This window comes from Phocoena sinus, chromosome 6 (genome assembly GCF_008692025.1).
Source record: "Phocoena sinus isolate mPhoSin1 chromosome 6, mPhoSin1.pri, whole genome shotgun sequence".
NCBI lineage: Eukaryota > Metazoa > Chordata > Mammalia > Artiodactyla > Phocoenidae > Phocoena > Phocoena sinus.
The window spans coordinates 115,400,480-115,426,274 of record NC_045768.1 but is presented as its reverse complement, the minus strand read 5'-3'; the positions used below and the strand labels follow the sequence as shown (position 1 = coordinate 115,426,274).

Genomic DNA, 25,795 nt, shown 5'->3' with positions numbered 1-25,795 from the left:
TGAGGACCAACAAGATAGATGTCACAGTCAGACTGAGCTCCATAAGAGGGAGAGATTTCTGGGGTCACGACAGCAGATACTGGATGAACAGGACCTGTGTAATAGGACTCAGCCCCGAAGCACACAGACGGCCTCAGTACAAAGACCCTTCTCTGTTCTAAGACCACAAACAATTCATGAGTTTTTCCTTTTCGCTTCTTAGCAGCCAGTCTATCTTTTCTATATTATTAACTACAGATTATGAAATGTATACAATGGTATCTTGGTTAAAGTTTCATTAAAAATTAATGTTTGTCCTTTCTAATAATTTTGTCTTTTAACAAGAACTCTTTAATTTTTGTCTTTAATGGTCAAATTTTTAGTTCAATGCATGGATACATCTGCTTCTTGTCCTTAAAACTGAAGCGGGATAGATGATATTGTTTTGGAAGAAAACAGTAAATTGCTACCTAGAAGCCACTCAGATACAGACTGGGGATTGTCTACACAAAAAATTACACAGTTGAGCTTCTCGAAGAGAAGCCCAGGGCATAATATTCTTTTAATTGACAACTTCATCATTCTTTATTAGGTTTTTGAATCACTGCTGAGACTTGGAGAGAAATGGACCAACTGCAGTCTTTTTCATCACAGGGGGGCTTTGGATTGTTTGAAACCAAGGACCCAAGAAATTCCTGCCAATGAGAATTTAACATTGGAACAAGCATAAAAGCACGAACTTCCTTTCAAAATGCTCGCAAAGATCATCAGGTTGCTGTAATTTACACAGCCCGGACAGGCAAACTGGCAACAAGTAACACCTTCTTCTGGACCCATTATTCTAAAGACACGGAGATAACAGTGGAAACTGCGGTTACATCAAACCGTCGTATTAAAATGAGATGACACATTCCACTGTGTTGCACATCTGCCTACAAAGAAAAACTGCTTGCAGAAAACATGCCAATTATACTCATTTTTTGGTGTTCATTAAACATTCAGGACTTAATGTTGTGTTCAGTATTAGAATTTCATTAAATGGATAAACACCTACAATGATCACAATCCGTGGAAACCATTCTAAGAGCTCTGAAGTTTCAGTATGGGCTGTAAATATAAAATAATCAAAATGCACCACATTTTCTGGCATTCGGATTAATACTAGAATTATATAATCAGGTGAAAAGGTAGACAAATTTTATTTTCACATTAAAAAATACAGAGACCAATTCATGGAATGAGAGTTATTTATTCTGTGAAGCTAAAGGGGAAAAGGAGATGCCTCATCTCTCAAAAGAAACTTTTTAATCTCACCAACACCAGAATATCAAAATTTCTGTGTTGGTTTGCTATATTTGTGCAAAAGGAATGGATGAAAAGGAAGGTTCAGCTGACGTTATAGCCCTGAGCTCTGAAAGTCTGCCATACTGTCTGTTCCCCTTTCTTCTACAATACTCCATTAAAATATATGGAATTTTGAAACACAGAGAGAATCTGCAAGTAAAATGATTCCACTTCAAAATTAATTCTTCCAAGTTTCCCATATTCCTTAAACTATTTTTGCCTTGGATCCTCACTGACTCCTAAAGCAAAGTAACATGCCGGGAAGCAAAACACCTCAAAGTCAAGTTTTCACCACGTTCACTTGTTCAAGAATTTTTCTCTGATTTCCCACAGGTCCTTTGCTCACAGGCAGCCCCAACCCTTCCTTCCAGGTGACTTCCACGGGGCTCCCAGTAGTAAGGCAGGCAGCCCGGCAGCAGAAGCACGTGTTACTGGTGGCCTCCCGGGACCCGCCAGCCCAGCCTTGGTGATCGGTGTGGGGATCCGGGCCTCCCCAGGACCAGGCTCTGATGCTTCCAAGCTGCCTTCCCCACTGGTAAGTTTAAAGCACGTGGATACAGGAGTCGTGCGTGAATCCTGTGATGTGACGTGTGTCATCACAAAAGCAGGCTCCCGATTCTCGATCACTGCGACACCGCAGAGGGGAGACTACAGCAGCCATGAAAGGGGCTCTCACCTTCCAGGAGAGAAATAATAGGATATATCTGGGTCGGGGAACAAAGGCCATGGTTCTATGGATTTTATGTGGTAATGGCTGTATGTAGTCATTTATCACAAATTCACAGGTTTCTTCCACACGTCCTCAAACAAGCCATCCAAGTCATCCAAAGGCCGATCGGGTTCACCTTCCAGGTGCACTCCGCCCCCCCCACCGTCCCCCATGCCCCCCAGATTACAAGATCACCGCCTGACTCTGAGCCTGGATTGTCAGGCTGCTTCCTCAAGGCACCTGCGGGAGCCCCTGGGACAGGAGATTCATCTCTTATCCCTCTCTCCATCAAAGCCCTCCTGTGGCCGCCCACTACCCTTAGGATAAAAGCCAGGACCCTTACGTGATCTAAAAGCACCGTAAAAGCTACAAGCTCCCCTCTCTCAGACCTGGCATCCCACCTCCCTTGTAGACACTCCTGCCTTGGTTCTGGCTTTGGGGTACATGCCAAGGCTGCTTTTGCCACAGGTCTTTTCACTCTCTGTTCTCCGTGCCCGGATCACTCTTCCCTGATACCTGAAAATGACTGATTTCATCAGGTAATTTTTAATCATCTATCCTGAGAAGGCTGCGCCCTACCCCCTGTATCTCCCTTTAGTCAGCTCTATTTTACCTTATCATCTATCACAACCTTACATTATTCTGAGTATTGTGTCATTTCTTTATTTTCTGCCTTTCATTCCAAAATGGGAAAGGGACAAACTTCGGGGCTTTCTTTGCCCGAAATACACTGTAATCCAAGTGCCCCCATGAGTGATCGGCTCATGAGGGATGCCCAATATGTGTGTTCAATGAAGAATGAATTAATAAATGGACACAGAAAGCTCAAAAAAGATAAGAACAAAACAATAAACGATGAATCGGGCGACATGGAAATTACCAGTGTCCTACAGGAAAGTAGCTTCACTGCTTGAGCTGCATAAAAATTTTAAGTAAAGTAATTGTAAGTTAAAGACAAAATTCTCCGTTTATGGAAAGACAACTTGTAGGAATGTTTAATAATCACGTGCAGTGTGTGGATAATCAAATGAGAAGCAAAGAAATAAAAATGAAATTCTTCTAAGAGATTTGCCAGCAAACGGCAGTAGAATTGCCTGTAAGCCTTAGAAGGGGAACACAGGTAAAGAGGGAGTGTGGAGCTTTTACAGGCTTGCTTGCTTTTTTTTTTTTTCCCCGCCGCACCACGTGGCTTGCAGGATCTTAGTTCCCCGACCAGGGATTGAACCCGAACTTTCGGCAGTGAAAGCGCCAAGTCCTAACCGCTGGACCACCAGGGAAGAAACTTAAATTTGTTTCTTGTAGAAACTTAAATTTGTTTATATACTCAAGTAAATAAGTAAACAGATAGAGAAAGGCTTAAGATAGTGTACTGAGTAATAATTATTAGAGCAAGGATTACAGAGATGGGATGACTGGAGTCTAGAACCCAAGGTGAGGGACTGGAGCTTACAAGAGAGAATGATGAGGGTTCTGCTGATAGTAATACTAACAATGACAATCGCACTGCTTATGTGGAAGACTGACCAGGTGTTTCACAAGCGTTAGTTAAACCGATAACTCAGCAAGTTAGTAAACAGAGCATCAGAGGGAACACAAGGATGGCTTCCACCTTCTCCGTGAAGAAGCCGAAGCATTCACCCAAGGAACAAAACGAAGGTGGGAAAACAGGAAGCTTACTAAGAAGAGATCGTTTTACAACCACAGAACTCACAGAACAATTCCTAGAATGTGTGTATGGTCTACACCCTCGGGGGACATCAATTCTTAGAGCCACACAAGCCTCTGGATGCAGAAGGACCAGACTTTAGTCTTAAATATATTAATAAACAGCTGTGCGACTCCACAAGTGAGTTAACAGGTACCAACTGTGGCAGCGAAAACTGGGGGCTCAGACATCACTAGGCGAAAACGCATCTCTTGGCTCGGCCACGGATGCTTGCGTGGACTTTGCAATTCATGTAAACAACCTGAGTTTCAGTGTCTTTACCTGTAAAATGAGGACAAGACAGTACCTACCAAATAAAGTAACACATGTAAAGTGCCTACAGATTTCCTAGTAAACTTAGCAATAAATATTTAGGCAATGTTTTCCCTAGGATACTCAACCCGAAACTCATCATCACCATTTCCATAATCATAAAAATCACCGCCTTCTATTCAGAATGCAGGGTTGAATTAAGTTGTCTCTAAAGAACGTTCCAGATTCAAAATCATTTCTTCTAGTTGCAAACCTTATCCACATATCAGTGGACCTAATGCTAAAACAAGAAGGGACCCCAGAGAAATGATGAGGCCTGTACTCTGTTCCCACAAGTGTGTTAGCTTCTTATCTTTGTCATCAAAGCACAAATATTATAAATAATTACGTGTTGCGTCTACGACTTAAATTAATACGAGTCAGGTAGTGTCTTTAATATAAAACAGGCAAAATCCCTCTAACTTTACTGAGACCCCCACAGTCTGGAGTAATTTTTTCTAATCATCTGGAAACTCCAATCAGTGGTCCCTGTGTCTCACATGCTACAATTTCATCTGTGAGAAGTATGCAAAGCTCCTCTAGTGGGAATGAAACACGCACCACAGTCAGGTATGTGCACTCTGGGAGGCTGCTGGTCCTTCATGCTCAGGGGAGGCGCCCCGTGGACCAGCTCTCCGACAGCTGTCTGTAATCCTGTGTTTGTAACCAACTTTGTAAAACTTGGTCACGACCATGACTCCACTACATACGTCTATTATTTTCCACCACGCGTGTCATCCTCAAATTTTCTTGAGAGTAGATTTCAAATACACTTGGGATAATGCTAGCTACGACCGCACAGCTTAAAATGTCAGTGTCTTAATACAAGTTTATTTTTCTGTCATAAAATGTGCCGATGAGACGCTTCCTTGGATGACCTTGCACATGGCGATTCTGGTACCAAATTCCTTATTCCCTGTGGGTCTACCACACCCCAGGCCTTAGAATGACTGCCTTTGGTCCCTGGGCAGGAATGAGAGAGGAAGCGGTCACGCCCACTCCTGAATCGTCTCTAATGTGACAAACCTTACTTCTAGCTGGGTCCACTCACAGAAGCTCCTCACGTCACCTCACAAAGAGGACCAGGGTGAAATGCTGCTGAAAACTGTGTACCTGGCAGGGCAGCCCCTTCCGGGCAACTGTCTACCCCATGGAAGGGAAGGGGGCCCCTCTGCTGTGTGGTCCATGGTCTCTGCCCACAGATGAACATCAGTGAATACAACTTACACATTCAAAATCACAATGGGAATAGAGAAAATAAATAGGAAGCACAGAGTGGCATATTTTGATGATAGGCCGAACGTTAAAAATGGTTTCCAAAGTATTTTAAAGAAATCTAAAGGAAATATTTAAGTAAAATAAATCAGGAATCTAGAAGAAACACAAACCATTCACTGAATACAGTAGCACATGACTCTACATTCCCTAATTATCTACATAAATCAGCTACAAGAAAAAAGGCTTTCTGCAAAAGTTTAAAAATTAATATGCTCCAGCCTCACCCAGAAACACTACAGTCTCTCTGCCAACACTTGGCTAACAAGAGGTTCAGCTGTAATTTACCCAAAATGTTGAATTTTTTAATGAAATCTTGGTACTAGAAAGTTCGGGTGTAAGATTTAAAATATCATAATTAAAATTAAATGAATTCACAGCTGAACTGGAAATCACAGTATTAAGAATCATCATATTAAATTCTCTAAAGTGCTAAGAAATAAAATTATTTAAAGAGGGAACTATTTAGAATAAGAAATATTCATTTGATGAGGAAATTACCAAAACTGGAAACATGTAAAACAGTAATTAGGTTCATCAGAGCACCTGTCCATCAAACACCAACTGCTTTAAAAATAATAGGTCTAATTAATAGAGAACGGGGAAATTATGCACATTTTGTTACTGTTTAAATATCTAACACATACTTTCTAGTGTTGGGACCTTTTTTCTAAAACTTTTTTTTATTAAACCTTCTTATCTCGTAATAAAACTATCCTCTTGTTTGGAAAAAAAAAAAAAAAGCTGCAGGTCCAAAAAATGTTATTGGTTCGGTCAATTTCTTTAATTCACCACTATGTTTGTATCATGTTTCAACCATGTTACAACTTGGAAGGGAATGACTGATATTAAACCACCAATCTATCCATTTTTAAACACACACACACGTTTCTTCTTGAAACTGAAAAGAATTTTTTTTAAAAAAAAGCAAAAACCTTTATCTTCTTAGAGCAGTTGAAGGTCCACAGAAAAACTGAGAAGGTGCAGAGACTTCCCGTAGACCCTTTCCCCCTCCCCCCAAGCACAGCCTCCCCATTATCAACATCCCTACCTAGTGGTCCGTTTGTTACAGGTGAGGAACCTATATCAGTACACAAAGTCCACGGTTAACATCAGGGTTCGCTCTTGGTGTTGTACACTTGGTGGGTGTGGACACGTGAGTAATACCTGTATCCACCATTGTGTCATACAGAGTAGTTTCACGGCCCTAAAAGCCCTCTGTGCTCCACCTATTCATCCCTCCCCACTTCTCCCCTAACCCCTGGCAACCACTGATCTTTATACTGTTTCCATAGTTTTTGCCCTTTCCAGAACGTCATATAGCTGGAATCACACAGAATGCCATCTTCTTAGACCGACTTCTAAAGATCGGCTTAATAATATCCATTTCAGATTCCTTCATTATCTTTTCAGGGCTTGATAGCTCATTTCTTTTTAGTGCTGAATAATAGTCCACAGCCTGGATGCTACCCACGTTATTTACCCATCACTGGCCGAAGGACATCTGGGTTGCTTCCATGTTTCCGCAATTGTGAAAAGAGCTGCTATAAACATGCCTGTGTGCAGGGGTTTTTTTGTGGACATACATTTTCAACTCAACTAGGTAAATACCAAGGAGTGTGATTGCTGAAACACGTGGTTAGGATATATTTATTTATGTAAGAAACTGTCAAACCGTGTTTCAAAGTGGCTGCACCAACCTGCATTCCCACCAGCAGGGATGGGAGTTCCTGTTGCTTCACATCCTCCCCAGGCTTCAATGCTGTCAGTGCTGTGAATTTCCGCCATTCTAACGGGTGTAGATCTCGTTGTTGTCTTAATTTGCATTTCCCTGATGGCGTAGGATGTGGAGCATTTTTTCTTCTGCTTATTGTCATCTATACATCTTCTTTGGTGAGGTATCTGTTAAAGTCTGTGGTACATTTTTAAATTCAGGTTATTTGTTTTGTTATTATTGAGTTTTAAGAGTTCTTTGTATATTAGGGATAACAGTCCTTTATCGGATGTGTCTTTTCCAACTATTTTTTTTCAGTCTGTGCCTTGTCTTCTCATTCTCTTGACATTGTCTGTTGCAGAAGTTTTTACTTCTCATGCAGTCCACCTTATCCTTTATTTCTTTCATAGATTGTGTCTTTGATGTTATATATCAAAAGGCAGTGCCGTACCTAAGGTCGTCTAGGTTTCTCCTGTGTTATCTTATAGGAGTGTAACAGTTTTCTGTTTTCCATTAGATCTGTGGTCCATTATGAGTTTTTGTGAAAGATACAAGGTCCGTGTCTACATTCATTTTTTGCATGTGGATGTCCAGTTGTTCCAGCACCATTTGTTGAAAAGACCACCTTTGCTCCTTCGTCAGAGATTAGCTGACTACCTTTATGTGGGTCTACTACAGGGCTCTCTATTCTGTCCCACTGATCTATTTGTTTATTCTTTCCCTGAAACCATCCTGTCTTGATTACTGCAGCTTTATTCTAAGTCTCAGTCTCCAAGACTCATTCATCTTCATCTTCTAGTTTCAAGTTTGTACCCTTGGACCAACATCTCCCCCAAGTTCCCCCAACTGCCAGCCACTGGGAACCACCATTCTAATGCTCTGTTTCTATGATTTCAGCTTTGTTAGATTCCACATATAAGTGATATCATGCAATATTTGTCCTTCTCAGTCTGGCTTATCTCAATAAGCATGATGTCCACAAGCTCCCTTCACATTGTTGCAAATGGCAGGATTTCCTTCTTTCTTATGGTTGAATAATATCTCATTGTGTGTATATATATATGCCACAATGTCTTCATCCATTCATCCACTGATGGACACTTAGGTTGTTTCCGAATCTTGGTTATTGAGAATAATGCTACGATAGACATGGAAATATATATAACTCTTCAAACTCCTGTTTTCATTTCCTTTGGATACATACCCAGGAGTGGGATTGCAGGATAATATGGTAGATCTATTTTTAATTTTTTGAGGAACCTCTATATTGTTTTCCACAGTGGCTGGACCAGTTTACATTCCCACCAACAGTGTACGAGGGTTCCCTTTTCTCCACATCGTCACCAACACTTGTTATTTGTTGTCTCTTTGATAACAGATATTCTGACAGGTATGGGTTGCTATCTCATTATGGTTTTGATTTGCATTGCCCTGATGATTAGCGATGCTGAGGATCTTCTGTGTCTACTGACCATTCGTACGTCTTCTTTGAAAAAATGCCTAGACAGGTCCTCTGCCTATTCTTAAATCAGACTGTTTGTTTTTTGTTATCGACTTGTATGAGTTCTTCATATATTTTGGATAACAACCCCTTATCTGATATGTGGTTTGCAAATATGTCTCCCATTCGGTAGGTTGCCTTTTCATTTAGTTGATGGTTTCTTTTCCTGTGCAGAAACTTCTTAGCTTGGTGTAGTCCCATTTTCATCTGATGGGGGTGGTGACAGTGGGGAAGCTGTGCACACGTGGGGCAGGGGGCACGTGGGAAATTCTCTAACTTCTGTCCAATTTTACTGTAAACTGAAAACTGCTCTGAAAAATAAAGTCTATTAAAAAAATGGTGTTGCAAACAGTCTATATTCTAACCAAAGAGATTCATGGAGATACTCCATGAGTTACATAAACATCTGTCCAAAAACACAATTAAAGTCCATTTATTATAAAAAAGGAATGCTTATATAAAAAAGGTAGACATGATTTCAAATCTTAAATCTGCCCTATTCCTCTCCCTCTCTCTCTGTCTATACGAGTAATCTCAGGCAGAATACCCAGAATCTCTGAGCTTCAGCTTTTGTTTCTGTATAATGGGCGCAATAATCTTTGGTATAAAACACTAGGGTTGTTGTAAAAACTAAATCAATTTAAGGCACTTAGTGAAGAGCTTTGCACACGTTAAGGTTGAAATAAATGTTGGATTTCACTCTCCCTAAGAACAATATCAATGCCTTCATGTACCATAGAGGGTCATTACTTCAAAATAGTTATTGTAAGTTCAATTCAGTTTAAAAATTTTGCTAAACTTACGCCTTGAGATTGAATCCTCCCATCATAAATATCTCAGTAGTATAGCCATGGAAATATAAATACCATAGCCATGCATTTAATAATTACCCAAAGGAATTCGATCTTCTTTTAAATAAGGTCATTAAAACTATGAATTCCAAAAGTATATTGTTAAAATAGAGAAGCTTTAGGATTCACTCCTTTGGTATCTATTTTTGATAAGGAGCATTTTAAACTAGCTTCACCATTCTTTGATTTAATGCCTTCTTAGGAGGCCAAAAGCATTTTCTTATTGATTTTATTTTCAATCTTTGGCGTAAATGAAGCCGAAATTAACAGGGCTGGTTCTGTCCTGTAACAGCTTCTTCAACCTTGCTCCTTGCTTATTTTGCCAAACCGTTTTTTTTTTTTTTTTTTTTTTTAAATACCAGCAGCATCGATTGAAGCCCAAAACACTGATCTAGAAATAGTGCTAATCACCAGCAGCTGTACAGGCAGCAAAGGAGCAAAAGCCCTGGGCTCTGCTCACAATATGCAAACCCTGGACCCCTGTTCACAACACACAAACACTAGGGAACAAAACCCGTAGCTACCTGCATACTGGGAGCTCTTCCCCGGAGTAACAATGTGAAACGGGATCAGAGCCATACCTGGGAAGCCAGCACACACTTCATATCAAACCCCCTGCACAACTGGCTATGCTGCCATCGTGGAAAGCGTGCTGCAGTCCATGTGCTTTCCCACTGTTCATAAAACTATTTGGTTTCACAGTGATGGAAATGGAAAGAGTAACAGAAAGCTGCACAAGAACACAGGCTTCATGCTGGTCTGAGACCAATTCTTCACAGAAAAAGCCATCAGGAGACAAACATCAAAACACGTGACGTTAGGGCTTCCCTGGTGGCGCAGTGGTTGAGAGTCCGCCTGCCGATGCAGGGGACACGGGTTCGTGCCCCGGTCCGGGAGGATCCCACATGCCGTGGAGCGGCTGGGCCCGTGAGCCATGGCCGCTGAGCCTGCGCGTCCGGAGCCTGTGCTCCGCAACGGGAGAGGCCACAACAGTGAGAGGCCCGTGTACCATAAAAAACAAAACAAAAACATGACGTTAGACACCACATATGTGGAAGTTTACACAACGCTCTACGTCTGCAAAGCCAGCGTGAAGCACAGAGTGAGCTTTGGAAGCAGGCCGTTTCTCTGGTCAGAAGACAATTCATGTTATTTAAAGCACTAAGGAAGGAAATATTTACCAATTATCTTAGGTATTTGCAAATCTAAGGCGAGTACCTACCAGTTTCTTCAAACAGTTATGGACTAATCTCTCTCTCACAATTTCATATCTTCCTCACCCTTTTTTACTGGCAATAACTTATTTGTTTCAATCATTCAACACATTTACTTTAAAACATTTGTTGACTGACTTCTACACCCTTCCCAGACCACCTTCAACAAATAAGCACAGAAAACAACTTTTAGACTGAGGTTATCTAGACTAAACAATTCAATTGATCAAACTACTCATTTTTTCCTCTAAATGTTCTATAAATAACGGTATTTTAATACACTCTTCAACAAAAATATACACGAGCCAGTAAGTATGCCAGGTTCTGAGTATAAAGTGGTGAATAAGACACAAACCCACTTTCAGGAAATACCCAGTCAATTGAGGAGACGGTGTTAGATGATTCATCACCAGCATGGTGGGTGTCACAGGATGAGAAGTCCAGGGCACTATTGTAACAGGGACAAGCGTGTGCTGTCTAGTTGTGGGGGGCGGGGGAGCTCAGGAAGAACTCTTTGGAATAAGGCAAGGATTCATTCTTCTCTTACATGAGATCGAGGAAAGAAACAATAAGTTGTTCCTATAATGAAAAACAGTCGGAATTTCTAACCTAAGCAATGTAAATGGCCGAAATTGATTAATTAAGCTCCTTTTCTCTGTTTCCATGCCTCACCCCCCAAAACACACACAATCCCCCAACGTAAGCTCTACATTACTTACATTAGTCGATTATTTACATTACTGATCACACTGCACGGTTGCCCTCCTTCCCTAAGTGCTGTATAAACATTCCCTATGTGCCGACATCCTCAAAGCACGTCAAATATTAAGTTCATTTCTTCGGAAACTAGTTTTTTATTTATTGAATATAGTGTGTACTGAGTGCAATTTTTAAAGTCTCTATCGGAAACAGAAGTGGACTGAACACTATTTACAAAAACACTCCGGTGCCCACCTCCTCCAAGCTCAGCCCTCACGCAGCCCAGGCAGAGCTGGCCGTGGTCCTGCTTCAGGCCGCTTCACCTGCCTACACTCAAATTTAGCTCTTGGCCTCGGAGAGTCTTTACCAGGTTAAGGAAGTTTCCTTTTGTCTGTAGTTAAGTCTGTTTACAGTAAGTCAGAGAAGCAGTGAGATGCACATGGGCGAAAGGCACTGACACAGGTGTCAATGAACAGGAGTGGATGCTCTGAAGCTCCCTGGCTCTGTGACATCAGTTACTTCAGCGTCTCCCAGCTCATTGGTCAGCGGTCGTCAGGAGACCACCTCTGCCCCAGACATGCTATTAACTGGGAAGTCTTCACTTGCTCTCCTCCTAGGGGTTCGGGGAGCTGGGGTGAGATGGCAAAAGAGCCTTTCCCAAGGTGTTAAATGTGGGTGCATGGAAACCTCCCCGGGGTCTCGGAAACATGTAATGAAACAGTTTTGCTTTTCTATGAAATGAAGCGATGAACCCTCTACAACTTAGGGATTCATTTCCACACCATCCTCCTGACTTCTCAAGTAGAGATCGCCTCTCCCACACCCCTACATGTATGTTTACATACTAATATTTCAAGTGTTTGAGGACTAATTAATAGGAACTCCAAGAAATTCAGAAACGGTTTGGAATTCTAAGGAAATACGGAGAAAAGTAAACTTCTGGCCCAAAGTGTTGCTGTCCTCCTATAAAACTGACAGAGAGGTCATGGTTGCCTGGGGGTAAATACCTGATAAATGCTTCACCCCCCTGTAACTCCCCCGCACCCAGAGTGGCTGATTTCAGGAAATGCTCTTTCCTGGGAGGCTCCTACACTTCCCGGCCCCATGCTGTGCTTCTCTTCCCCCCATCCCTCTATTACTTCCACAAGGAAGTTACTGATATGACACGATTCTTTGTCCCAAGTGAACTCATTCCCAAAACTCTTACCTGGGCTACACTGACCTGCCCCTGTATTTGGGTTCAGCCATCACCGCCTGGGCAAGGGGAATGAAGACCCCCGCTAATCTACTCAGCACGGAATAAGGGGCTTAATGTGTAAGTGCTTTCCTGTAAATAAGGAACATCAAAGAAACTTAAATGCTGGCTGTTTCCTAGAACTGCTACTTACGTTATCACTCTCTGATGTTCTCATTGTGGGTCGGCTGGTATGTTTGACTAACATAATTTAGATGTCACTACACTAAAGTCAGAAACCAATTTGTCTCTGAACACCCCTGAAATAGCGAAATTCTCTTGCTCATTTGATGTAAAAACAAAACATGAATCACAGCCACTGTCACAGAAGAGAGTGTTCTCGTAAAGAGAGCTCCTTTTAGAGTAACACACCTGCCGCCTCGGTCAGCTACCCCGTGATTGCACTTTGTGGGTTGTGCCATGTTCCCATCCTGACTCGGCACCAAAGTCTACATCCTGTTTCTAAATTACTGGCACCTCTCCACATGCAACCTACCCGACAGAAGCAGGGCTGATCTTGACCTAAGATATTTAAACACTCTCTTCTTCTCTTGGGATTTTGTGTCAGCCTTCAGGGAACAGACCCCAGGGCTTCAGCAGTACCACTGCTTCCTTGAAGACCCAGACCTCTATTTGTGACTTTTCATCTTTTATTTTTAATAAACATCAATCATTCACTCTTTTGTCCTATTAACTTTGTTCCTAACTCTCCCCTGAGGGATATAGGACTTTTTGGGTTGGCATATGCAGAAATACTTAGAAGATACCCCAAACTGTACTTTCCTTAAACTTGAAAGAAGTATAAGTATGCAGATATAGCCCTCTAATGCAATCTTCACAAAACCCTCTTTTTCTAACAGTATATGCCTAAATTCTATAATCTAGAGTAATTCTGACTGATAACAATGTTTAACCCAAGTGAATCGTGATTGTATTAGCCAAGGTTTTACAACTGTTTCAATAAACTCTGGATAAAAGCTTAGCAGACATTGCCAAACATTTATACTCTGCAGTAACTCCTGGTACAAAACCATTCAGTCAGTGGGACTGAGTTTACGAGGTTACCTGTGTGTGAGCCTCCGATGACCAACGCAGACTGCGGTCTGAGAACCTTGAATAATGCACACTTCGTGGCGACTACATTTCAGCCTCAAGCACGGGTCTTTAGTTGGGTCTAGAGCTAAAAAAAAAAAGAAAGAGATCGCACAGAAAACGTTAAAAGTAAGTTTCTGTACAATGGAGGTTCTAATCTCATCAAACACAATTTGATCAGGGAATTTACAGAGCGTTCAGCTGTGTATTTTGTTCACGTTTTTCCTCTATTAAGAGGTACTTTTGCTTCCACTCACGTAACACAGAGTCAACAGAGATTTGTAGTTTAGTCTCATCCATTCTGTTCAGAAGCTGAAATGCACAAACCCCTGTAATCAGACTATGTGTGATCAAAACAGAAACTTTACGACCAAAACTCTCTGTAGTTGCTACTGCCTTCTAAGCATTCAAGGTGGAGAAATGAAGGCAGGGTGTGTTGCTGCAATATTTGTATCGGTGAAGAATTATAAATTATACTTCTGCTTTTCCCGGATGGATGCAGGTGGGTAGAAAAAAAGGCTGAAACCCAAAAGGGTGTCAGTCGACATTAGAGCCTTGGGATCTCCAAGAAAAGTCTACAGCTGTATGCGGGGCTGCCTGAGGGCATCATGGTAGGAAATGAGATGTATTTTCATTTTTAAACTGTTTGTGCCTGACATCTGAACTGTATCTCCAGAAAAAAAACCTCTATCTTACCAACACAAAACTGTGTAATTTGCTGCTGTGGTTTTTTTTAATATCGGTTTTACTGCAATATAACTCACATACTATATGATTTATTCTTTTAAAGTTTAAATTTTGGTTAAGATTTGGTTTACTATATGATACATTCTTTTAAATTTTAAAATCTGCAGCATAGTCAAGACCCATACCCCTGTGTTGGAACCCCACAAACGGGAAGATAATCAAAATCGCAGAGGTTCTCCCCAAGGAGCAAGGGATCGGAGCCCCTCAAAGGGCTCCCTAGCCCAGGGGTCGTCATTCAACTCAGCATCAAAAAACAAACAACCCAATTAAAAGTTGGGCAGAAGACCTGAACAGACATTTTCCAAAGAAGACATACAGATGTCAACAGGCACATGAAAAGATGCTCAGCGTCAATAATCATGAGGGAAGCGTAAACCAAAACCACAATGAGATATCACCTCACCCCTGTCAGAATGGCTGTTATCCAAAACACAATAAAAAAACAAGTACTGGTAAAGCATGTAGAGAAAAGGGAACCCTTGTGCCCTGTTGGTGGAAATGTAAAGTGGTGCAGCCACTGTGGAAAACAGTATGGAGGTTTCTCAAAAAACTAAAAATGGAACTACCGTATGATCCAGCAATCCCACTCCTGGGTATTTATCCAAAGAAAACAAAAACACACATTTGAATAGATCTATGCCACCCTATGTTCACTGCAGCAGTATTTACAATAGCCAAGACGTGGAAGCAACCTAAGTGTCCACTGACAGATGAGTGGATAAAGAAGATGTGGTACATATATATAATGGAATATTACTCAGCCATAAAAAAGAATGAAATAATGCCATTTGCAGCAACATGGATGGACCTCGAGGGCTATTATGCTCAGTGAGATAAGTCAGATGGAGAAAGACAAATACTGTATGATTACACTTATACGTGGAATCTAAAAAACAAAACGAACAAACATAAGAAAACAGAAATAGGCTTATAGATACAGAGAATAAGCTGGTGGTTGCCAGAGGGGAAGGGGTGTGGGGGGATGAGTGGAGAACATGAAATGAGGTACGCACCTCTAGTTACAAAGTTAATAAGGCACAGGATGTAAGGAACCTTATAGGGAATAGACTCGACAGTATCGTAATAACTTTGTACAGTGACATATGGTAACTAGACTTACTGAGGTGCTCATTTTATAATGTACAGAAATACTGAAAAACTATGTTGTACACCTGAAAAGAATATAATATTTTAAGTCAATTATATTTTAATAAAAATTAATTCAATGGTTTTTCAGTATTCGTAAAACTATTAATCAATTTTAGAATAGTATTATCACCTCAAAAAAATAGCCATACCCTTTAGTTATCACACTTATTCTCCCAACCTATGACAACCACCTACAGTGGGCACTCGCTAATCGATTTTCTGTCTCTATAGATTTCATACAAATGGAATCATATAATATGTGGTCTTTTCTGAGTGGTTTCCTTCATTTAGAACAATGTTTTCAAGGTCCAACCATGTTATAGCTGCATCCTTACTTCATTCTTTTATGTTGCGGAATAATATCCCATTGCATGGCTATTCTACATTTACTTGTCCATTCACTGGTTGACAGGCATTGTGTCGTTGACACCTTTTCTCTAGTTTAAATAATACAGCTATTGGTGATGCTTAGTGATATTTTGTTGTGATTTATTATGGGGGGGGAGGCCAGAGAGGGAGTTGGTATAGATAAGGAAAAGGCTGAGTGTCCTGTTTGGGTACAGGTCAAAGTTGAGAGAGAGAATCCATGAAACACAGCAAGCTGAAAATAAAATTCCAGTGCATGTAAAAGAATAAAGCCAGGGTGACCAGAAGAATGTGCATTTGGAATCTTAAAAAGTATCTGGGAGGACCCTGGGCTTTTCACCGGACATGAAACGTAGATTTGAGCCAGTCTTTTGTAGGCAAACATAGGTAAACTAGAGCTAATACGTGGTGTATGAAACGAACTTAGTTTTACGAATATGTTAAATCTTAGGCATATTTAGTCAATAACCTAAATAAATGGGTTCATTTTGACAATCAATGAATCCAATAAAATATGTATATAAAGATATATGTGTGTATATATATTGCATATAGACACATATAGATAGATACGTATTTTCTTCCTTTAAAAATACAAACTACAGGGCTTCCCTGGTGGCGCAATGGTTAAGAATCCTCCTGCCAGTGCAGGGGACGCGGGTTCGAGCCCTGGTCCGGGAAGATCCCACATGCCGCGGAGCCACTGAACCTGTGCACCACAACTACTGAGCCTGCGCTCTACAGCCCGCGAGCCACAACTACTGAAGCCCATGCGCTTGGAGCCCGAGCCCCGCAACAAGAGAAGCCACCACAATGAGAAGCCCCTGCACCGCAACGAAGACCCAACGCACCCAAAAATAAATAAGTAAAATAAATTTATTAAAAAAAAATACAAAGTGTATCTGTGTAAAACTTTTATTTGAGATTTCAAACAAACATGAAGTTTAAAATAAAGAACATGAACACATATATTGATAAAATATTCCCTAACAGACATAGCATGATGTTGGGTTGGCCAAAAAGATCTTACGGAAAAACCCAAATGAACTTTTTGGGCAATCCAATGAAATGGTCAAGACATTAAACACATGTATTTGCAACACAAATCTCCCATTTCCTCCAGTCTAAGCTAAACACTTTCTGATAAGCAATGATTAGCTCAACTATATTTACTCTTAATTTCTAAGTAGTATCAAAAATTAAGATAAACTATATTATTTTATTCCCTATAAAACATTAAGCATTCTTTGTTCAGTATGAAAATGCAAATTTCCGGGACATTCTCATTATACCGTCAGTTTAAACTGCCACTAATTAAAGAACTATTATACCTTGGAATCACACGATTTCTTGTTGGACAACATAAAAGAAAAACATACAATAACTTAGTACACATTAAAAATGTCTTGAGCTATTTCTAGTCCTCAGTCTATTTTGATTTTTAATTAATATGACTTTTAAATATTGATTAAAATTAAAGAATTCTGTCTAACAACTAAACAATGACATTGCACCTACAACTGTGCCTTGTACACGTACATGTCATATACTCATTGTTGATATAGTTAATCTAGGACATCATTCTAAAAAAGGAGTGTTTCCACTCTGAAATAAAACACTATACAGTACATATAAAACTATCACGGTTAATCTAATCTAACTGTACTTTGAATGAAGACTATTAATAGTTATAGTTAGTTATTTCTTTCAGTTTTCTTTACCTTATACAGTCCACATTAGGTAATTTTCAAAAGTTCCATGACCCTCTCATGTTATATCTATTTAATACGACAGATCAGAACTCAAAAATTGATGTAGAGTGAGAAGGAAATTATCAGAATACAGCATGTGAAAAAGAATTTAATGCAAGTCTGGCATAAAACTTTACATAAATGATCAAATAAAAGAGCAGGAGCCTTTGTCAAGAGATGGAAAATATAACAGAAAGTGAACATGAGGAAGCCCGTACGGAGAATCTGCAACAAGAAGACGACACTTTCTGTGCATGTGATTTTAACCATCTGTACTTTTGAGTAGAACTCACAGTGTTGGCAGCTTACAACTATAAAACATCACAGGCTATAAATACAGATGCCTGAGATTTTATTCTTGAAATCACAACAATGACACAACCATTTTCCTCTTGGCTGAAGCCCATGGATCACAACCAATCCTGTATCTTAGAGGCTGGATAAAACCATCTCCGCCCCCCGGCTGTGCTCCGTTCTTTCCGTCTTTTTCAAATTACCTAATCCTATTCTATCCTGCATTAGTGTTTTTAACTTTCTCTCAATCACCCAGTAAAGCCACACCTAGGAAGATTTCAGCTAGTGCATTCAATTCACTTGGTTATGTTCTTTTCTTCATCTACTAATCTAATAATAATCATCTAATAATTCAAAAATCTTTCTCATTGATATGAACTAACCTGAGGACTTAACTGATATTTTTTTTCTCCTTTTATTACTGAAGTATAGTTGATTTATATAAGTTACAAGTGTACAACATTTGATTGTTACAAGTGTACGACAAGTGATTCACGATTTTTAAAGGTTACTCTCCATGTATAATTATCATAAAATACTGGCTATATTCCCTGTGTTGTACAATATATACTTGTAACTTATTTTATACCTAATAGCTTGTACCTCTTACTCCCCTGCCCACTAGTAACGACTAGTTTGTTCTCTGTATCCGTGAGTCTGTCTCTTTTTTGTTATATTAACTAGTTGGTGGTATTTTTTAGATTCCACATATAAGTCTTTCTTTGTCTGACTTACCCATGTTACTGCAAATAGCAAACTTTCGTTCTTTTCATTGTGCTCCTAAAGTGGATTATTGCATTTCAGCACACATGACACCACATACCCTACGTGCTCCCCACAGACTCAACCCTTTTACTGGAAGAGAGACGAGTAAATAGGTAAGTAGAATACACTGTTGGGTGTAAATTATATACGTGTGTGTGTGTGTGTGTATTTAGCTTTGTGGTAACAAACACACACACACGCAGATGAAGGGATTATATAATGGTGAGAGGATTCCCTATTCAGGGAGTGACAGACAGTTCAGGATCAGTGAAATGCAAATGTGGGCGATACCAGCAAGTAGTGTGGGAAAACACTGGAGAGGTAGATGGAAGCTTCTGACCCACTGGAGTTTCACCTTGTCAGTAATGCTACATCGTTGAGGGATTTTGAGTTGGGGAGTGGTGTAATGAGGTTTGTCACACGCAAGAATCTGGAGATGCTCTGAAGAATACGTGATCAACAGGGAAACTAACAAAATGTCCAGGAGAGAAGGGATAAGGAAGATGGGCACCACAGGGCAGGGCAGAAATGGTTTCAGGGGCCCAGGCAACGCCTGGTTTGAACAGGTGTGTGGAGGCAGCAACCTGAACCCACTGAAGAAACTTTTTGATTCTCCCTTCCACTACGTACACTTTGTCCAACATTAATATTGCCGTAACTGCTTTTCTTCTTCTGATTTGTAGTTTCCTGGTGAACTTTTCCTCCGATCCCTTTATTTTTCAATTCTTAATTTCTACATTTTAAAGGCAGCTTTCGAAACCCTTAGGTGGATTTAGAAGCCCAACCTAAGACAATTTATCTCTTTTTCTTTTACCTATTGTAATTTTTTTTACTATAATTGGACTCTATCATGTTATTTTGTGCTACCTATTTTGCAGTGTTCTTTTTCCTTTGCTTTTCTTTCCCCTTTCCTGCCTCATAGTGTATTGGTTGTATTTTATTCATTTAGCACCTGTGTCCTTCCTGCTAGTTTGGAAATTATGACATCTCTTTAGCTGTTTACATGCACAGCTGGTGTAACTGATAAGAATACCCATATAGTAAGTAGTTCGTCCTCCATCTGAAGGGAACTAGGACCTTCGAACACATCAGCATCAAATCTCTGAAATTCAGTTTCCTCACCATTTTCTTTTTTTTTTTTTTTAAAGAAGATGTTGGGGGTAGGAGTTTATTAACTAATTTATTTATTTTTGGCTGTGTTGGGTCTTCGTTTCTGTGCGAAGGTTTTCTCTAGTTGTGGCAAGCGGGGGCCACTCTTCATCGCGGTGCGCGGGCCTCTCACTGCCACGGCCTCTCTTGTTGCGGAGCACAGGCTCCAGATGCGCAGGCTCAGGAGTTATGGCTCACGGGACTAGTTGCTCCGCAGCAGGTGGGATCCTCCCAGACCAGGGCTCGAACCCATGTCCCCCGCATTAGCAGGCAGATTCTCAACCAACGCGCCACCAAGGAAGCCCCCCCATTTTCTATTAGTTAGACCACACGTTACCACCCCACCCCTGCAAATTAGTCATTTTTTCTATTATTATTATTTTTACTGACATAGCCCATCTAAAATTATTAACTCTACCAATTTATGCCCATCATTGCTTCCTGCAGTTCACTCTTCCTTTTGGGTTTTCTTGTATGATTTCCTTCTATCTGTTGAAGCACATCCTTTTGTGATTGTTTCAACAAGCACAATTTGTGCTCTGCCTTCGATATTTATTTATTTTTCGGAATGTATCTTTTCCAACCCCTCTTAAAGGGTAATTTAGCTGTGCCTGGAACTTTATTTGATAATTATTTTTCCTTTACCACAATGAAGATATTAGTTCATGTTCTTTTGCCATCAGATGCCGCTAACTAGTATGTCTGCTTGCCGTCCGTGTAGGCAATCATTCTTTACCTCCTGAATATTATAATATTTTGTTATCATCAAAATTTTGTGCTTTGGAATGTTTATCTCCAGCTAGTCTAGAGAACATCTAAGCAAATGCACCCTTCTGAATTTCAATTGGTAACATCAAGCATATTTAGGTGATAAGAGAGCTCTTTAGCAGTTGGAATAAAACCAAGACTCAGTTGGATATTCGTCATGATTTAAGAGCAAGTGAACTGTGCCACTGAGAGTTGGGTTTAAATTTTGGAAAAATGTCAACATCACTAAATAGTAAAATCAACATACATATCAGCATTCACTCGGAACCTGTCTCTTTAAGCTTAACTGGGTGCTTTTACAAAAAATGAAGTAACCTGCAACCCCAAAATGAGATTAAAAACCTTCCTCATGCTTCAAGAACGAAGCATCCAATATGCTTTTGTTGCTCTTCTAACAATAGTTCACTTCACTATAACTCTACGCTGTGAAACTAAAGGAAGAAGTGGTCTTCTAGGGAATTTTTTAAACCTTGCCAGATGTTATAATGAAAGGCTGTGAGCAGCGTGGAAAACAGACTAATGCCTGAGAGTTAATTAGACTTTTGACAGCCAATTTTATGGTGTTAAATGTAGCCTCAAGCCTTCGCAGTGACTTGCTTACTTGGAAACCTTACTATCATTTCAGTTACGTAAAATCCACCCACTCTAACTTGGTGTCCCCACTACAAACACTACATATGGAGGTCTACACAATACACAGATTCAGATGCAATGGCTTGATTATTTTGTAATAAATAGATATCAAAGATAAGAGTGTTTATTTCAATAATATCCTATCTTATAAAGGTGTATTAAATGCACCTGACTACTGCATTGATCAATCAAAGTTAATGAAAACTCCAGGAGCCACAAGGCACAATCTCTTCCTAGAGTTGTTCTGCTCTAGTCAGAGACTGATGAAGATTTTCAACATGACATTCTCTTCAGTTCTTTATCATCCTTTTTCTCTGTCAATACATCATATTGACTCTTCAAGTGATAAATGCTAAGAGTGTTTCTTTTATAAAGTAGATGCATTCCAGAAAAATTGGTTACGTGTAAAACTCATTATTTTTACTGGTTTCCATTTTCAAATCTATTATTTCATATATAAAGATGATGACATCTAATCTCCATCATAAAGGTTTATATCTGGGATTTTCTTTCCAGTATCAGAGCTAAACATACCTATGATTTGGTTCACATTTACTAAAGGGCTGCCTGAAACAGAATCATAAGGAAAAGTCCCTAAAAATACAACAATAACAGCTTGTCTTATGAAATAACGTTTACCTACAGTTCCTGCTTATGTCCCCTAACTATTCTATACCCAATGTCTTCACCTATAAATGGAAGAAATTGGGCTAATTCTAAAATATAAAATAACATATTCTATAATTTTGTGCTTTAACTGACCCGGGAGCCGTGACATTAAAAAATAAGAAATAATTTAGAAAATGAGCACTGAGTTGAAAATATGTTTATGTGACTTTGCATAAATGTGTTAACTGCCTAGAACATTTGCAGATGTACAGAAAGTACTCCATTTGCCCATTCTTGTTTGTATTCTAAGGGACAGTTATTAAAGTCGTACAGAACTTCTGAAACTTGGCAGGCAGCTACAAGCACCTACCCTGAGCCACACTCTGCCCTTGATCAGGCCCCTGACTCTAAGCTCACTGCTTCCCGAAGTAAATTCTACTCTTCCGTTTTTGCCTATTTAAAAGGAAAAATGATAACTGTCCACATGCATTCTTTCTGAAAGGACAAGGAAGCTAAGCCCTAAGAGACACAGTCAGGGCTTCTAAGCACCTACACGCTTCGTCCTGAAACAGGCAAACATCTGATGCTGAGGGGCAGAGCAAACGGGAGGAACTGACCCAGGAACCCACGGCTCCTCCCAGATGTGGGATGCAGACCTCGCTGGAGAAAGCGACCACCCACTGGGTGCCTGAGCATATGGCTGACAGGACGGAGCTGGGCCACAGTCTCTGGAGAGCAGGCAACACCGTCCCACTGCCTGCATGGCTGGTATGGGTGCACCCAGGCTGGAGGGAGGGACTGCAGCTGGGGGGCACCAGGAAGCCTCCACCCACGTGCGGCTTGGCTGGCGCTGACAGGAGTGTGCTCGTGGGGACCCTGAGTATCGGGCATCCATTCTCCAGTGCAAGACCTGGGGTGTGAGGCGTCCCCTGAGCCTGGGATGTGCAAGCCTGCCATGGGATGCAGCCCTGCCTGTCTCCATCATGTACCCCTGCCAAGACATAAGAAGAAACCAGAGAGAAAAGCCCCCCCGCTATGCAACGCCCTTGTAGCCCCTCTACTGACAAAGCTGAACTTTGTGTTGGCTACAAAGGCCATGTGCTCCCGGATCCAGCTCCACGGCTGCAGAGAAAGGTGGGTTGAGAGATGACAGGACATAAACTGACGCCCTGCATGACCTCTCCGGTACGTACTTCAGCGCTTTGTTATATAGTTAAACCACACTACGTCTATGAATTCAGCCAAGATAATTTTTTTGCATGTTCACAAGAAGACTATTACAAAAATGTTTGTGGCATCCACAGTTATAAGAAAGAACTCAAATACCCATCAGCGGAGGAGTGAATCAACAAATTGCTGTCACGCAGACAGAATACTACCCAACAATAAAACAGACCCCAAAAAACCCCGGAACGTGCAAAAATGTTGGCGGAGTCTCAAAAACATTATACCGAACAAAAAATAGTAGACGAGATATACACACAGTGTAGTTCCATGTACATCAAATTCTAGAGCAAGCTAAACTAAATTAAATGAAAGAAGTCTGAACAGTTCGGAGCAGGGATGGCTTGGGTCAGGCCAGGACGGGGGAAGGGGCCGGGGGGTGGGAGAGAGGGCAGATTAGACAGTGTGAGGAAGGTTTGCTCTCTAATTCTACTTCGACTGAGGTGGTATTAATTCAATGATCTGCATCCACGAAAATGGATCAAACCGTATATTTTAATTTATTTCACTTTATTTTATGTAAATCATACAACAATAAAAATGAGGACAGCCTCATTTCCTCCTTTTTACGAGGCTTTCAAAAGAAAAATCTCCTTTCTCCAAGATAATACTTAAGGCCTTCTCCATGAACTACCTCAGCCCAGCAGAGGACACAATCAAAAATCAAAGATGACACATTTCACCTGAAACTTAAGATACTGAAAATCAAGCCTTCCCCATCAGTGAAGCATGTTCTTTTATAAGGTAACTATTGTACACTAAGGACAGGTAAAGTCAATGAAAAACAAGTAATGACAGGAAAAAGAATGCAGAAGTAGATCTCACTTTCTCAAATGTGCACTTATAGGCTGTTGGTAACGTCCACAAGACTTCCACGTAACCGCTGGGATTTTAACACCTTAAATATGGAAAGAGGTTTTAAGTGCGCCCAGACCTTTAAAATGAAGACGGTTTTAGAGAACCAGTGATAATACTGGCTGAAGTAACGAATTAGTAGAAATCACAACTAAATGCTTTTTAACATAGTCATCTTCAGAACACATTTTATGAGTTAAATCTTTTAAAATGTTTGTCAAATATCCCTTCGTTCAGGTCGATGGCGCTCAAACAGCCGTGAACACAACCATAACAGACCATCCTGACAAAGCCCGACGATAATGACCCCCGGCAGGTGAGTGAGCCTCGAGGGTCTTCCTCGGCCTTCAGTTTGTCGTTTCCAGTTAATATCATCACTTACGAAAGACAGTCCTCTGCAAAGGATGGATCGGACGGTTGTTAAATGAAGATTCCATCGACTGCCACCGACTCAGCGTGATTAGATGAAATTCCAAACAACCAGCACAACGAAATCAGAGGGCAGTGCACTTTCTGATACTCACAGCCCTTTTCAGCCAGCATATTCACCTGGTACAAATGAAAATGACCAACTGCTATGTTCTAGAGGACCGCACCCCTAGCACTGACCTACCAGCTCAATGGTTGGCCATTGTAACCACACAGGACCCTCTGGGGGCCTACGCATGTCCAGACCCCCGACCATGTCCTCTGCCTGCCTCCTGTTTGTCGAAAAGCTTTAGCCTCCTTGGCCTTCCCCGAGTTACAAAGAATAAATTTAATCAGAAAAATGAGAAATTCGAGAAAGAAAGGAAAATAGTCAAACAAGACAAAATAATACTACTTTAGCCACTGAACAAAGTCAAGGACCCTTAGTTCCTCCTCCAGGACTATAGATAATACTCTGAGCCATGGCCTTTGAGCTGTTTTGCAGACACTGAAACCTCTGCCAGGTGGGAGAAGTTAACTGCATGCTGCCCACAAGCACGTAGACCCCAGACCAGCCAGAAGCAGAAGGTTGATGATGCTGATTCCCGATGACCTCACCACAAGCCAATCAGAAGAGTGTCCACGAGCTGATCACACACCCCGTAACACTTTCCCTCACTCTGTCTTTAAAATCCCTTCCCTGAAAGCCTTCGGCGAGTTTGGGTGCTTTAAGCACTAGATGCCCTGCAATCCTTGTTTGGCGCCTGCAATAAACACTGCACTTTCCTTCACCACGACCTGACGTCAGGGGACTGGCTTTACTGCACGTGGGTGAGTGGACCCGAGTTTGGCTCGGTAACGCCACCACATCCAGCCAGTTAACATCCCTAATACACCTAAATTTAGAAATCTAAAGACACTGGAAATTTTTGTTGACTGAGGCATTTATCCAAATGTCCAAAACACTCAAAAAGTCTTCCTAGTCACTTTTTTGGGTTTGTAAATGGACAAGGCAATGGGGTCCGATCAGATCTAAACCAGAGCAGTATCCAGTCCTGGCACAAAAGCCGAGAATGACAAGATGCGGCTCCACATCAAACACACGGAATCAGCAGCGGTGAACGGCTGCGTAGTTGTTAATAGTAAATATTAGAAATGTATCTTTCTCACGAGGCTATCGGGAAATAAAAGGAACAGAATGAAAACAGTACCATGTAACAGCCATCACGAAACTGAAGCATCATTTCACCACATTCTCTGACCTTCTTGTGCTCAGTGGTTGTAACCCTGAGACTGCATCTAACTGGCCGAATGTAAGGAAAAGAGAGCAGCACGGTCACCGACTTCTTGCATTCACAGCCCCATGGTACATCCTTATTTCAGCTGAGAGGGGGACGTCCCGGGGCTTTAGGATGTCGGCCACCACGGCGACATGTGTTGTGTGTCCT

At 40.9% G+C, this 25,795-nt stretch overlaps 1 protein-coding gene across 2 annotated transcripts in view; it reads right to left on the bottom strand.

Annotated features, from left to right (window-relative positions):
* Nucleotides 1–25,795, bottom strand: part of SPOCK3 (SPARC (osteonectin), cwcv and kazal like domains proteoglycan 3) — a 375,656-nt gene that overhangs the window by 195,574 nt on the left and 154,287 nt on the right. For both annotated transcript variants that reach the window (XM_032635108.1, XM_032635107.1), the window contains one exon: nucleotides 13,603–13,717. In XM_032635108.1, coding sequence (XP_032490999.1) covers nucleotides 13,603–13,717 — 115 coding nt within the window. The remainder of the gene's footprint in view (nucleotides 1–13,602; nucleotides 13,718–25,795) is intronic.